This window comes from Branchiostoma floridae, unplaced genomic scaffold (assembly GCF_000003815.2).
Source record: "Branchiostoma floridae strain S238N-H82 unplaced genomic scaffold, Bfl_VNyyK Sc7u5tJ_1514, whole genome shotgun sequence".
In the NCBI taxonomy this organism is placed as follows: Eukaryota; Metazoa; Chordata; class Leptocardii; order Amphioxiformes; family Branchiostomatidae; genus Branchiostoma; species Branchiostoma floridae.
Genome location: NW_023365738.1, coordinates 19,489 through 35,723, shown reverse-complemented (window position 1 = coordinate 35,723; position 16,235 = coordinate 19,489). Strand labels below are relative to the sequence as shown.

At 39.8% G+C, this 16,235-nt stretch overlaps 1 protein-coding gene across 1 annotated transcript; it reads left to right on the top strand.

Moving 5' to 3' along the window:
- The first annotated feature begins 6,379 nt into the window (after positions 1 to 6,379).
- On the top strand, positions 6,380 to 14,984 carry LOC118407973 (cartilage oligomeric matrix protein-like). The gene is made up of 18 exons (XM_035808577.1): positions 6,380 to 6,587; positions 7,386 to 7,898; positions 8,225 to 8,389; positions 8,641 to 8,705; positions 8,846 to 8,956; positions 9,468 to 9,602; positions 10,041 to 10,200; positions 10,701 to 10,819; positions 10,990 to 11,042; positions 11,177 to 11,262; positions 11,604 to 11,699; positions 11,816 to 11,991; positions 12,285 to 12,333; positions 12,486 to 12,658; positions 12,975 to 13,049; positions 13,351 to 13,448; positions 14,245 to 14,384; positions 14,791 to 14,984. The coding sequence occupies exons 1-18, from the start codon at positions 6,380 to 6,382 to the stop codon at positions 14,820 to 14,822; spliced, it is 2,454 nt and encodes an 817-aa protein (XP_035664470.1). The 3' UTR covers positions 14,823 to 14,984.
- Positions 14,985 to 16,235: the final 1,251 nt, after the last annotated feature.

Sequence of the window (16,235 nt, the reverse complement as noted above, 5' to 3'; positions counted from 1 at the left end):
GAAAACTCATCAAATTTGATGGCTCTAGCGTAGGTTTTCCTGGCGTTATTCGAAAAGAATGTTGGCAAGGACCGTAAAAGACCTTAAAAATCTCTCGTGTCGCATAACAAAGATTACGGCATACAGGTTCGGATCTGTTCTCGTATCTGTATCTAAACATAATATGGTATAAAATTGTCCCAGTTATCTTGAGAGAATAACCGTCAATATCTTGCCTAAAACATCATCATGAGTCTAATCTACCATTCATTCTAATTAAGACATCGACGAATGCGAAACTAACACCGATGAATGCTACCACAACTGTGTAAATACCGTGGGTAGCTACAACTGCACCTGTCAGCCTGGATACGAGCTGTCTGGTTTAAGGAACTGCGAAGGTGAGTAAAGGCCTAAAAATCAGTAAGAAAGACATTTTATACCATTTTTTCAATGCTGTCACCATTTTCAAAGATTAAAGATTGCACCCGCCTATTTAAAACATGATTGACTGCAGAGGAATTTTATGGTTTAAAGACTTATAAGATCTCAATATTCTCCGAAAGCTACTTACTTATATGAGTGGACAAATATATTAGTAATTTGTATATAGGACATCGTCACTACACTGAATTTTTATATCAATTGCAGGATAAGAAGGAAGGTTTGACATATTTGACGATGCTAAATTTGGCCCAAAAATTCGCAGACTTCTATCTTGTGTTTTAGAACCCGAACCGTGTTTGATCTGACGTAATCGAACAGAACAGGCGTTCAATTGGGGGTTATCTACCGTTTCCACCGAAACTAATACCTCCAGATTGATGTCTTAGGAATTTTTAAGATATGGAGGTAACTTTGAATTACGGGTCTTTTAGTGTGATTTTTAAACCTATTCTTAGCTGTAAAATAGTTTGAAGTAGAAATCACCAAGACAGAAACTTTGGTCTTACAGTCATCATGTATATAATATAAAAGATTGGGATTTTCGGTCAAATTCAATACGATTTTATGTATGGTATTTGTTTTCTTTGCCCACGCACACTCTTTCTAAATTAACCAACTAGGCAACTTTTTTAGAAACTAGAAAGGTAATATTTGCAAGCAAATACAGAATGTTACCTTCACACATGGTCTAGCCTAGCATTTCTACCTGATTTAGATGATACAGGATAATCAAGAAGGGATCAAGAAGAGACGAATGAATTTCAATATTTTTTTATCTGTAACGTTACGTATCTTGAATAATAAACACAGTGTCCCATTTTATTCTAAACAGCGGTTCTCATCATCCTCATATCTCAGTTGCATAGCTACCAACCACATGGGCACTGGGCAGTCTGTCCACAAAGGTTCTACACTTTTGACGGTCGTCAACAGGGTTTACTCGACGACATAATCGTGGGAAAGCTTGTCGTCTGGGGGAGGGCCTAGGAACTTTTTTGTCGGCTTGGGGGAGGGAAAAGGAGAACTGTCTTGGCTTGGGAGAGGGCCATGGATAAAACTGGTTTCCTTCAACATATTCATATGTTTAAAAAAAAAAAAAGTTTTGAATCACTCGGAAAAAATTCACAAGTATTCGACTTGGCGCGGAGCGCGCGTCGCGAAGATCAGTTGATAACACAAGAATACGTGAAATCTTGCGCTTTCCGTCATTGTTGACGGACAAACTCGGCGCGTAAATATAGACAAAGTCTGCAAAAATCTTATTTCGGACGGTGCAGTCGTGCTTTCAATTCCTAACGTCCGCCGGCGGCGAGAGAGAACAACCGGTCAAACCCGCGGCCGGTCGGCGCCCCTCCCCCTACCAGTGTTCCGGTCACGCGGTCGCATCGTGCTAGCGCTGACTTTTTGTTGTCATTTTCATCTGATTAACTATCAGTTATTGCTACTACAGAAGTAACAAAAAAATCGAAAATCTTTGTGAATTTAAATGTCTTTCAAAATAGTCTCATGCAATCCGCTCGGACATCACATGCTTGTAATGCGTTCTTTCATAAAACGTGGAAAATAAGTTGCTTATAAAATATAAATTTCTACAGATGTCAGGCGTGCTGTACCTCCTTTAGGCTGACCGTCAATTAAACTGAAACTTGATAGAGAGATTTCGAAGATATATTTTCCAAAAAGTACACGAAAATTTGTTGATGTAGGCGGTGTTGTTTTTTCGTAATGATTTTCTTACTAGTAGGACCGTCGCAAATAGTGCATAAAACCCGTTTCTCGTGACATAAGACAAAAAATTCATACAGTCAAAGTTTAAATGTCAAAAGAAGCTAAGATATTATAGAATTGAATTCTTATTTCTGTCTACTTTAATTCATCACTAACTTCTGAAGCAAAAGTAAAACAAGCGCACCAAGTTACGGCACACTGTCCAGCATGCCACAAAATCGGGAGGTACATTCACAAAACGTCTCACAGAGTTTGCCGCTTGTAACGTGGAGCGCGAAGGGATCATGAACCTTATTAATGCGCATTTGTTAAAAATCCATTCATCAAAATTTGACCTGCCAAGTAGCGATGGAGCACCATGAGTTCTGGGCGTGAAATGTGAGGGCACCTCCCGTTACCAACAACTGTAAATCGCACAAATTCACAGAAATAGCTGGTTAGCGTAATCGCTAAAAATGCCACAAATCTATTCTATTCATTCACTCAGCAGTTGCCACCGTCTCACGCCAGAAATTGATATGGCAACCCCTGCACACTGCACTTGATCTTCACAGTACGCGCCACCGTGCTCGCTATGCTTCCTGTCACAGTCAATCTGTGTAAATTCATTCATACTTTGAACGGCCCAATCATTTTTTTCAGAGCCCGCAATCAATATTTCACAAATTTCTTTTATTTTTAGCAAACAATTTTGATTTACGTTTGATGTACGTAGTTTGTTTTTGCCCTCATTTTCAATACATACCGCAGTCGGCACACTTCAAACCCGTCCGCCTGTCAATCATGCAAAGTTCAAGGGGTTAGGTTTCTGCTACACTGAACTTTCGAGTAGACTTCTGCTGATTTGTGCCTGAGGATTTGTGCTGTGGCTTTATACACTCCCACCGTGTATAAAGCTGTACGTAGATAAATTGTAATTTTCCCAGAGTCCAGACTTCGTTTGCTGGGGACCAACGCAGCGCTGTGGTAACTTACATGATGAACAACAAGGTGAACGGAATGACCGTGACCTATAGCCTAAGATGGGGAGGGCGTTCCACGCTTCAGTTAATCTTGTTTGATCAGGTCAGTTTAATAGCGAAATAAATTCATCAACTCCACCCTTGTGCTTCACATACCTTTATGTCTCAGGCGTAAAATTGTATGACGATCGTTATGCATGCTTTTTTTTTAATGTAACGTTAACAGCCGGCAACACGCAGTGACCTTGCGTCTAATATAACGTAGTCATAATTTTTTGTTTTTTGTTTTTGCTCAAATGTTCTTGTTGACTCAAAAATCGGTTAACTACAACCGTGACACCAATCCGTGTTTTATTTAGACGACAGCTCTATGCATGAACTTGGTTTCCTATTCAGTACCGTGGATAAAAACGAACATGTCTCGCTACATTATGAAGATGATACGCCAGTTACTTATCATGTCAGGAGACATCCGAAGAAATCCCTACGTTACCACATACACGTAACGTTACCACAGTTGTAGGCCTGTCTGAGAAGATTCTACTAGTATTCTCTCTGAACACGTTTGTTCGCCAAATTATCGCGTGAGCACACAACTCAACCTCGACTTTTACAGAATCACGAAAGCACAAGTGGCAGACTAGTGCTGGCGAACTACACACCGTGTGTGTTCTCGATTTGACGTAACTCAAACACAACATAGAATTTGAACAATGTTTGGAAGGCTCAGAGTAAAACTTGTGCATGCAGATTGCAAAACGTTTAAAACAAAATCAAGAAAAGCATCGAAACAAATACTTAAAATTAACTCGATATAGACCCAGACCGAGACACGTTTTGATACTTTGGGGGCATTAAATTTCAATATTGTGTCGGCGCATTCTACCTGCAAAGGGTGCCGATATTCGGCAAAATAAAGTCAAAGCTATCTTTTATTACTTCTTGGCAAAATGAATTCCACAAGTCATTCTGAGGACGGCTTCTGCCTCAATTCAGGCCGTCCAAAGCAAGATGAAGTCATCATTTGACGGGCGGCCACTTCCGTGTTACGTAGCAGCGGTCGTTGACCTCGTTCGAAGTCACGTTCCATAACTCCCGGGCGGGTTCTACAGCTACCGGTCGTTGACCCCGGATCCTTGGAGCCTAGTTCTAACGTTCTATGGGGGCTCGAAAGTTCGATTTTGTGTTAAAATTGCTAGTTTTTTTCACCCTTTTTTGCCCCATAAAATCATTTTTTGGTATCTTTAGGGGACCAAATGACCAGGGTTCAGTGTCTTACGTGCAGACCTACCAGCTTGCTGAATTACGAGATATTCCAAGGTCTAGTTTCGGAGATATTCATGTTTTTTATTTGTGCGGAAAAGAAGAAGAAGAAGAAGAAGAAGAAACAAACCAAAAACAATATGTACCTTCTGTGAAGGTAACATAAAAAATGAGACAAGACTATGCAGCACACATACGCGGTAAGATTTGAGGTATAAACATAGCTATTTTTCATTTGATTTTGAGATAAAGCTTGCGAGGGGTCATTTTCCTAGTCTTTTGGAAGATGTTCCAGCTACTTTAGGTTCGAGGGGTGGGGTTGGAACTTAGGTACCTTATACCCTCCCTTGCAACTAACCGCCGTGTTCTTATGTAATTGCATCAGGAAAATGTCAGTAGCAAAGTATCAGCATGGTTAAAGATCTATAGTAACATCCAAGAAAACGAAATGTGATCAATCGTTTCCCTATCTACAACTGCCCAGTTTTCTTGGACGAGTGCCACAACGGACATTTCAGTTCCAAAGGTACAACTCCTAACAGTAGAGATTTAACTGTGGATGAACATTCCAAATATACCCGTGGAGTAGCATTCCTGTGGAAAATTCTTGTACAATACACAATACTATACCATTAGGATGGCCCCTAAGGCGTCGCGAAAACATACAGACATATATAACGTTTTTAATGAAGGTAATAACTATCAATTCTCTTATTGCAAAAGGTAGACATGAACGAGTGAACCATTGAACAACGGTGGCTGTCATCACAACCGTGTGGACACACCTATCAAATGTTTCTTTTCCTTTGGCATTTTTAATCAAAAATCTTTAACTGAGGCTTGTTTGATTATTACATTTCACCTGTTTGACCATAGGGTGATTTACAGAAGTGTTTTGGGACAGCTCCTGTTCACACGTTACTATATTAACTAGGGTTGGGGATCGTTAATTCAATGAACCGGTAGACTTGGTTTCAACACATAACAACAACTACATAATGATTCAAAATTCAAATTTCTTTGAGTGGAAGTATCTTTGAACTTATTTTACACGTGGTACAAATGGAGGGCTACATTCTAACATGAAGGTTAATATTTTTTGTAACTCAATATTCCTCAAGGGTGATTTAATGCGAAGTAAATTTTCGAGTGGATATGTCCATTCTTGCAAGGTGTTTGCCTTTTTAACCAGTTGTAACCATATATATATATATATATATATATATATATATATATATATATATATATATATATATATATATATATAGTTGTAACCATATATATAACCACCTACTTAAACAGGGCAGGTCTGCCAAGTCGTTTATGTGCAGAAGGAAGAGCAAGAATGTAAATATTTATTCACAACAATTTTCCGCCTCTCATTCTTACATGTGCACGCGTATCACTATTAGATATAGACTACTGCTTCCCAGAAGCCTGCGAAAACGGTGGCACATGTATCGATGGCAATGATACCTACTCGTGTGTGTGCCCACCTGGCTTCAAGGGAGAGCAATGCCAAACGGGTGAGTTTAGCAAGCAACGCTATGAACCATCAATAGGTTTTATAACATCCTGGATTAAGTTCAATCCACTGCTTCTGTGACGTCACGTTAATAAGATAACACACCTGACTCTGTGATCTGTGGATTATAAGTTACAAAAAGCCAATGGTGCCCTCCGTCTCTGTTTAGAGATAGGTGTAAAGCTATGACGTAGATGGCTTCTTTTATTCATGTAGTAAAATAGTATAGGCATTTGTCTAGGCTTCTCATGTTGTCTAGTGTGATCGAGAGTCCAAGTGACCCTATATATAACAGATTTCAAAATAATGTAAAGAAATCCATTCGATTCCTCTTTCTTCTACTTCATATTACGAAAACGAAGCATTGTATTTTATACAAAGTAATCTATCTTGGATTGATACATATATGTGTAAATTTTTCACTGTCTTTTCTAGAAAAAATTATATTACGTAGTTCGTCACGTAACTACCTTTCATGATCACTTACTACCTAGAACCCTGCAGCGAAGATTACGACCCTCCCCTAGACGGTGGCAAAGCCTGCTCAGTGACGGATGACGCAACATCAGCCATGTTCTGTACTGTCTTCTGTCATGAAGACAAGGAATTCGCTGTAGCACCTGCCCAGGCGTACACGTGCAGGGCCGATGGGGGCTGGTTTGCTGACTCTACTCTTGTGGAAGGTCAGAATAGTCCTTGGCCAGACTGTACGGGTTAGTATTTGTTTTGTTGGAATAAGTTAGTTCCATTTACTTACAGTTAAACCTGTGACCAAAAACTTAAAAATTGAAGAAGACTTATCTTATATCCACCAAATTTTGCGATAATTATGAAGACATGATATTTAAAGACTTAAAGAAGTTTGACGTAATCAGGCCCTAACATGACGTTATTATGACGTCATCAATTTAACTATATTGGCTGGAACCATGAAAATAGTGTATTCCCAGTAAACGTCGAGTATGTATGCCACACAAATGATACAGTAACTGATAATAACAGAATAATAATGTTTGTCACGACTTTTGTTGCCAATCTAATGTTTTTGGATCTGGTCATATGGTTCGCAATTTTAAATTTTGGCTGATGACGCTATGAAATTAGCGTAATTTTTTAATATTTTATTATGAAAGATATTTTCGATAATATTAGATTTCATATATGAAAGAAAATGTCAGTGATATAGCAAATAAACATGAAAATGCCTCGTTAGAACTGATTTTCGTCAAGTACACCCGAAAAATGAAATAACTTCATTCTTCTGTAGACCTTTATCGTAGTAAATATTATATTTGCACTGTCCTAGTAGTATAATACACATTGTGCAGTCGGCTAAACCAACCGCCAAGTAATGTGTGATAATAGGTAGTAGGGTTGGGGTAGGACAACTGTTTGACAAGTGTAGCTTCTGCAGGTCATATGTGGACATAGGTTGAAAGATAGCACATTTAAAGCTGATGTTGCAATCGAATGTACCACAGGGAGTTACCGTCCAGGACGCCCCCACGCGGTAGGAGCGGTTCACTACTTCTCTGGCACTGACTGTTCCAGCAGCACAGCTGAAATCAGCTCCAACTTCCAACAGCTCTTCAGCCAGCTGCAATCCGCACAGCCAGGTGGAACAATCTCAATTGGGCTGCAGGACATTGAAGTCGAGTGTGGGGGGACAACCAGACATATAGCTTCAAGAAGAGGGCCCTACTTCATCTCAAAATCCAAAAGATCTGCAAATGGCTTCACAGTAAGGTTCACGGTTGTTGCGATCAGCTCGCTTGCGCCAGAAAATATTACCCAAAATGAACAATATGACCTCATTTATGCCCTCGACGACGTCTACTTTGAAATCGACGACAAGGTTGCAAGCCAGCAGTTTGACATGATCATCAACGGACAACAAGCCACCGTGGACACATTTGACATGGGGTTCGCTGAGTTTGACCTCAACTGCACCGAGGGACAACTGAGTTTTCAAGACAGCTTCGAGGCGTATTGTCGTAAGTTTTTATCGCATTCTAATGTTTTAGTGTGATTTGAATACACTTGTAGCAATTTTAGCAATAATTTGTATGATTAAGAACCTTATTTCTTATATCTCAACCTTCATGTTGGGTTAAACAACATAACATATTTTTCATTTAGAAACACCATAGCTGCCACGTGTATGTTTTGCTTTGAAAAAAAAACAACTAATACATGTTTAGAATAATTCTAACAATAGTTACGTCCTTTAAAAAATCTAGCATGTTACCATATGTCTAATGAAAATATAACGCTATAGCTGTAATGTACACATCAACAAATATGTAAAACTTCATTTCAGTTGACTGTCCACCCGGCACGTTCCATGACCTGACGACGGACACGTGTGAGTACTGCCCTGTTGGTGAGTACCAGAACCAGCCGGTACAGACCGCCTGCAAACCCTGTCCTGTCAACACCTGGTCCGTGTTTCCTGGAGCAAAGGAGGAGGCCCAATGTGTGTCAGGTAAGGATAATCGTTCACTGAACGAAATCCAGTCTTTAACCATATCTTAAACCATATGGCAGGTTGTATTTTTGTCTGATTGTTGATTTCAGATATGCTAAAAGATTAGATTTCATGCAGTGGTTACACTTATGGCAAATTCTATACCACAAAAACTGTTTTCATTTATGGTTTCTTCGTTCAATCTGCTGATGGAGTTAGATACTAGTAGATAGATACTATTACTAACACACTTCTTGAAAACCCTTTAGTCTGCCTGGGCAAGGACGATCTGTGCTCCAGTTGCGTCCACGTAAAGGGACAGCTGACTTGCAAGGTAAGAGCCAAATAGATTTTAGAACGATCAGTGCAATAGAATCCAAACCGTCAATGTAAATACATTTCTACTGCTATCAACAGCTACGACCAAAAGATAAAACAATGTCCAATTAAGTTGATTGAATATTTTCATTTCAGTGTGAAGTTGGCTGGGCGGGCTCCCAGGACGGACTTACCTGTGGACTTGACAGTGACCAAGACGGCTATCCAGACGTGTCCCTACCTTGCAATGGCACGAGGTGTAAGAAGGTACGTATCGTATGTCATGTTGAACCTATTTCAGCTCATAAACTGTTGCATTCACTTATTTTTTTCTAAATTTCTTATCTAAAAGTCTTTATCAGTATATTATACAAAGTTAGCAGGTGGATAAAGAATTTTGTTTCAGATAGCATCCAATAAAGTTTTACCGAGTTGAATGTCATATCTGAATCTATATGATAACGTTTTTTTAAACTCAAGTATATCCTGTTAGACCTGATTGGCCAAATGATATAGTTTTATGTCTCTGAAAGTGACTTGGAAAACAAGACGAATCTGACCATTGCCAAGTCGGACCATGGTACCAGTTAACTCCGCCCAACACAATTGGCACTAGCTAAAATTTAGTTCACGACCTAGATGGTGATTTGGGAATTGGGTTAGGGCCCACACACCTAAGAATCAACATGCAAGCCCGTATTTCCAATACTAGTATCAGTCGTTGAGTAAATGTTTTATTATGATGTAGGCTGAATATGTCGTTCTCCCGTTGTAATAGGACAACTGCCCGGGAATCCCTAACAGCGGTCAGGACGATGCAGACGGGGATGAGATTGGAAACGCCTGCGATGACGACATGGACAACGATGGATTCCTCAATGTTGATGATGATAATGATGATGCTAATGTTCTGGTATCTATAACAGTCAATGCTATGAATAACGTTAGGAACATTGTAAGTCAAAGGCTTGTTGTGATAGTCATAAAAAGTCTCATCAGAAACCTTATCATATCATGATTATTTTGCATTACTTAAACATCAACGTATATCGGCGAAGAAAAAATATATATTTTGTTGGGACTGAATAGGTATATTAGGCTTGTAGGTTGCAAAATCCAGGCCTCGAATGTTGAATTCTCCATTATTTTTCTAACAGGATGGATTCCTCTAGAAATGCATAAATCCGGATTCTAATATTTTTTCAGGTATGCGTAGAAGTAAAATAATAAAAGTTATTCATAAATTCTTCTTAAGTTGTCGTTGTGAAGGTAGGGCGATGACATGAACTTTTTTTTCTCATAGAAGTTAACCACATCTTTGTTTTTGTTGTTGCCACCCCTTTCTCCATAGGACAACTGCCCACTGACTGTGAACGTGAACCAGACTGACAGTGACGGAGATGGAGTAGGTGACGTGTGTGACAACTGTCCCATGAACATCAACACTGACCAACGGGACACTGATGGGGACGATGTGGGCGATGTGTGCGACAGTGATGCCGATAGTGACGGTACGTTTGATTCCCGTAATGTTTGTTTGTCAGGTACCTTTACAAGAAGTTTACAATTTACCAGTAGTTGAATTTCTTTTTTTTTTTTAATTCCATGAGTTTTGGAAGCATGTGCTCTCTCTTACATTGTTTTGCCAATCGCGAGCTTGCTTGTCTGAACTTGCGGCAATGCCCTTTTGCAATGTATTTGTAGGCAACTCTATCATAAGATACGTGCTTTAGTGTTATGTCATCACGTCTTGACATGGATCCTGCAATAAATGAAGAATCATATCAATGACATCAACCAATAACGTATTTGAACTGAGCTCGTCTTGATCCACTTTTGCACTTTTTTTACTACAATCACTGATTCTTTTAAAAAGATGACATTTTTAAACGTGGACAAACAAGAACGTGATATCTTCAAACTACGATTTAGGGTATGTTATGTTTTAGATATAACAAAGTTTTAAAGGAATTTCCTTACCAATACAGATCATGCATGTATATGTTGGCAGGGATTATTGACAACCAAGACAACTGTCCATTCGTGACCAATGCCCAACAGGAAGATTCAGACGGAGACGGGGTCGGAGATGTTTGTGACAACTGTCCAACTGTCGCAAATGTGGATCAGGTAAGTCAGTCATATTGATTCCCAAAATATGGTAAATGCAAATGTAAATAAACAAATTGTTGACTGCCTTTGATATGTTGACTATAGATATACTACAAACTTCTGGAAGTAGTAAGTTGCAATCTCTCTATACGTGAAATCAGTAAATGTGTTTCATTATTTCTTTACAGTTTGATCTGAATCAGGATTCTATCGGTGATTCTTGCACAGACAATGCTGACAGGTATTTACGTTTATATCATTTTGATTTAACGTTAATCGATTTACCTTATAAAACTGACCCGTTCAGCTAAATCTTAAACTTTTCTCTCTTTACTTACGTCTACCATAATGTTCTTCCATTTTAATCTCCAAAAGCGATGCTGATGGGGTTCCAAACTCCTTGGACAACTGCCCTGACATCCCCAACAGTCAGCAACTTGATACCGACAAGGACGGAGCAGGTACAAGTAATCTACATTATGAGAAATTCCTCACAAGCAACCAGTTTTATATCAAATTGAAAGTCCACATGTCTTCATCACAGATGGTCATGGGAACTAATGTTTTTTAAAGGCTGTGAAGAAGGAGGAATGCAAATAAATTGGTAGTTGAAATCTTAACATACGACACAAATGTGAACCAAACAAAAAGACCAACATGGTAGTCAATTGTATACAGTGCACCCATGCAACTCTTTTGATCACTTGAATGACACTGGTGTAGTATCTCCTTGGTAGAAAATACTTTACCATTAAAATAAAAACATTAACTAAGTAACGTGTTACTTGTCTGTTTGTTGCAGGGGACCTTTGTGACGATGACGACGATGGGGACACAATATTGGATGATGTTGACAACTGTCGCCTCGTTCCCAACCCGGACAATACAGATTTCGACGGTGAGAAGACTTGTACTAGATTATGTATAAATAGTTCATTGCAATGCAGTATTGTAAGTTCCCCCTGTACAGTTTAGAATACAGGATAAAATGCAACTATAAATGTATTGTTTCAGGAGATGGCGTAGGTGATGCCTGTACAGATGACTATGACATGGACGGCGTGCCTGACGTTGATGACGTGTGTCCTGAGAGTGAGGTCATCGCCCGCACGGACTTCAGGAACTACCAAACCGTGAACCTGGCCGGAAGTTCCGGCAGTGACCCTCCGGTCTGGGAGTTCCTTAATGAGGTATCAACAAAATGTTTATCGTTTAATTCACGTTTAAAAAACGTGACTGAGCATAATAACCCTAACACACCAGGAACCTTCTTCTGGAGCTAACTTACAAGAACAATTATTAGAGACATAGTTTTAGCTGTATATATTCAATCCAAATCTTGGTCAACACCAACAAAGATTTCAGGTGTACTTCACTTTTGTGTGAAACGAGGACCAGGTGATGAAAAGATTCATTGTTGATTGTTCTTTGGCACCGTATTTTACTGCATGACGCTGAGACGAACATTTGATGAATGTTACAGGGAGCCGAAATAGTTCAGAATGTGAACAGTGACCCAGGCCTCGTGCTCGGTACGTAATGCATAAAACAGTTTATACATATATATAAGAATCATATCTTCATAACGTAGTATTTTTGATTTGGCTGTGCAAAATATCTGAATCTTTCACCACAGACAGACAAAGTTCGATCATAGAATAATATAACGCAATTTCGGTTACAGGTCCGGACTACTTCGGCAACTTGGACTACAGTGGAACTTTCTTCGTCAACACCCAGAGAGATGACGACTTTGTGGGGTTCGTCTTCAGCTACCAGAGAAACTCCCGCTTCTACCTTGTGTCCTGGAAACAACAAGGGGACATCGACGGAGGACAGGCGGGGGTGCAGCTGAAGGTACGGATCTGTTTCTATGAAAGCAGTTATTGTTCTATCGCTTGTCAAGGGAGCAGTAGGTGTAGCTACATGTAGTAACTTGTTTCGAACAAACTATGTTGCAACCAACTGTTTTGTTATGAAAATGTAGTTTACCGTATGTGAGAACTTATCCCGTGTTCATTTCAATCATCAAGCAATGACTTGTCGATAATTGTTAAGCTAGTCGCTCACTCACACGATCATATTCAGAGCGAATGAGGATGAGTTAGTGAGCGACTAGCTTAAAAATTATCCAGCTTATTCAACATTTTGTTAACTTTATGTTTGCTTTTAGTTGGTGAACTCTACAACAGGACCGGGTAGGGACTTGAAACTGGCTCTCTGGAATGGTTTGGAGGTGACGGGTCAGGTAAGCTTTGGCATTATTCATTCCTACAGAATGTAAAAGGGCATCTTAGAATTTCATGGTCATACCATACTTAACAAGTCGCGGGCCTCCAATCTCTGTCACAGTCTGAAAACCGACATTAAACTAAATTTCTTTTTTCCCACTCTCTTCTCATTCAGCAGTCTTCAATAAACAGACCTGCTGCCACGCAATTCAATTCAAGCTTACCAAAGTAGAAATTGACTTGTTGAGCAGTTTATTCAGAACAGATTTAAATTGACAGTCAATGCGTCTGACAACATAATTGTTCATCTTACCACAGACCAAGCTGCTGTGGGAGGATCCTAAGAAAGTAGTGTGGCGCTACAGCACCGCCTACCGCTGGGAGCTGAAGCACCGAGTGGACATCGGACTCATCAGGTAGATATTGCTTTTCAATTTGATTATCGTCTGCTACCAATTTTCTTCCAATAATGACGGTTTTAAAAGTAAAGTACGTACCTCCAATTTTTTTATGTCTAACAGCACATCTTGATCACGGAGAATGGCCTAGTCTCGATCTCGCAAGAGAACACGAGACTAGGCCTGGCACGGACTAAAACACACTCCACTGTTCAATTGTTGTACACTTTAAACCTTGAGTATTTACAGTTAATTATGTATTATTATAACGTATCGTATGCTATGCACAAAATGAAGGCAAACATGGCAAAATGAATTAAAAGCATATAGTCACTGAGCGAACCACAATCAGAATGGGGAGGGCAAAAACTCTGATTCCTGCGGTCTCTGTCTCTCCAGGTTCCACGCGTACGAAGGCAGCAGCCTTGTGGTGGACTCAGGTGACGTTCTAAAGTCAGATCCCTCTATCTCTGTCCCTCCAGGTTCCACGCGTACGAAGGCAGCAGCCTTGTGGTGGACTCAGGTGACGTTCTAAAGTCTGATCCCTCTATCTCTGTCCCTCCAGGTTCCACGTGTACGAAGGCAGCAGCCTTGTGGTGGACTCAGGTGACGTTCTAAAGTCTGATCCCTCTATCTCTGTCCCTCCAGGTTCCACCTGTACGAAGGCAGCCCCCTTTTGGTGGACTCAGGTGACGTTCTAAAGTCTGATCCCTCTATCTCTGTCCCTCCAGGTTCAACCTGTACGAAGGCAGCCGCCTTGTGGTGGACTCAGGTGACGTTCTAAAGTCTGATCCCTCTATCTCTGTCCCTCCAGGTTCCACCTGTACGAAGGTAGCCACCTTGTGGTGGACTCAGGTGACATTCAGGACGCGTCTCTCCGCGGAGGCCGCCTCGGGGTGTACTGCTACTCCCAGGAGAAAGTCATCTGGTCCGATCTTGTCACCAAGTGCGATGGTAAGAAATACTCATAGACATTATCTTAAACGCATGGCTGTTTACAAACTAGTATCAAGTTGATTGAGCAAATGGTTTTTGGTGCATGTTTGTAATACTTTGAATAAGTGCAATCCTCCAAAATGTAAAAATGTATACGTACTCTTCATCTACTCTTCAAGCAGAGGCGTTTTTTTTGGGTACTGTTTTAGACGTTAATTTTTACTACCTCACGTCCTGATGTACATTATTGGAAGCTGACAAAAGGCCTAATAACGCACGTAAAATGTCAAACCTATATGGCCAGACAGTACCTTTCCCCTAGTACACGAATTTACTTTGTTGAACTGCTTTGGAAATAGATAGGTTGCAGAAATCTAAAACAACACTAGTAATGTTAATTAATCGTTGTTACTTTTTTTTAAAGACACCTCTCCTCCTAACGTGACATCTGCCTGATCGGAAACACGATGGAAGCTGACTTCTACCATTTTCTTCATTTCGTCTTATAGAAAACGTTTAGTAGTTGATTCCCATAGAGGAAGAAAAGTGCGTTACTCACGCAGCTATTTCCGCTCATATACTCAAGACTCAAGAAACAAATAAAGCATCTTTAAAATACATATCTGTGTTGGTTTCCTTCCTTTCCTTTTAAAATGGATGAGGCGCAAATATACAAGTTATAGGAAAGATTACGTAGATCCCCAGTTAAATGTATGAACTTTAAATTTGTTATAATAACAGTGGCATCGCTGTTGGTTTTTTGTATTGTATCTGGCCCTGAATCTGGAGGTTTAGGGTTTGGGTCCTCTGAATTGTCTGGACCAATTCATTACAACAAATATTACTCACTTCACTTAGGTGAAAATGATTACTTAGGTCCGTTAGGGTCTTTCCTCAGTATATTAAATGTAGGACCCGTGTTGACTTACTGTCGTCCGTTAATATTCAAACCAAGGCAAATATGGGGTCGTGTGGCGGTCATTAACCCCAGAGTGTTTGACTTAGAACCCAGAGGTCATGTCACACCACCGATATTTTGCCCTTGGGAGGCACTTTTGACGACTTAGCTAAATCGTTGCAGGTAAAGAGGATGTAAACATTGTTGCAATACAATTAATTTCATTCCATATAATTGTGTGTGTGTGTGGGGGGGGGGGGCTTTTGAGGCCTGCGCAAACCTTCATGTCGCATAACGCCCGAACGGCTTACGTTACAGCGTCTAAATTTGATTTGAGTTTTCCTAAAATTTAGTCGGTGACAATTTTACTAAGTTTTGGAAGATTTCCGTATTTTGTTGTTGCTATGTCTATGACAACCGTTTGTCGAAAATTGCTAAATCTTATGTTATCTAGAATACTTTCTATAATTGAATATAAATAAATTTTCCTGATTTGATGGGGCATGGAATCATCGGGAAAAAATCAAGATGGCGGACCGTATGACTGGATCAAGAATAACTAGATTATTATCTCTTACAAATTGTAACTACCTGGTATTTTCTCATAAAAATGTTTAAATAAACGTCTATTTCCATTGCCTTTTGAGATTATTTGCTGAAAAAATATATTTTCTAAAATTCTAAGTGGTGCATGTGAAGGTTGCGATAGCGATAGGTAAAAAAAAAATCCCGCACCTTTTCTCTATAGCGCCTGCAGAGGATTCTGTGTCTCGTAAATAGTTCTTGGAGCTCTAACTCTAGTTCTAATGAGGGAAGGTGAAGGTCCTGCTATCACATTTCATTTCTTCCTTAGAGGAATTCGTGAATCTCGCTGTCTTACAAAATGATTAAAGCTAATAAATATAGTTACATAATAAAGTTGGACAAAACCAAATTGTTGATTCATCTTCAGGACGACATCAGGCACAAGC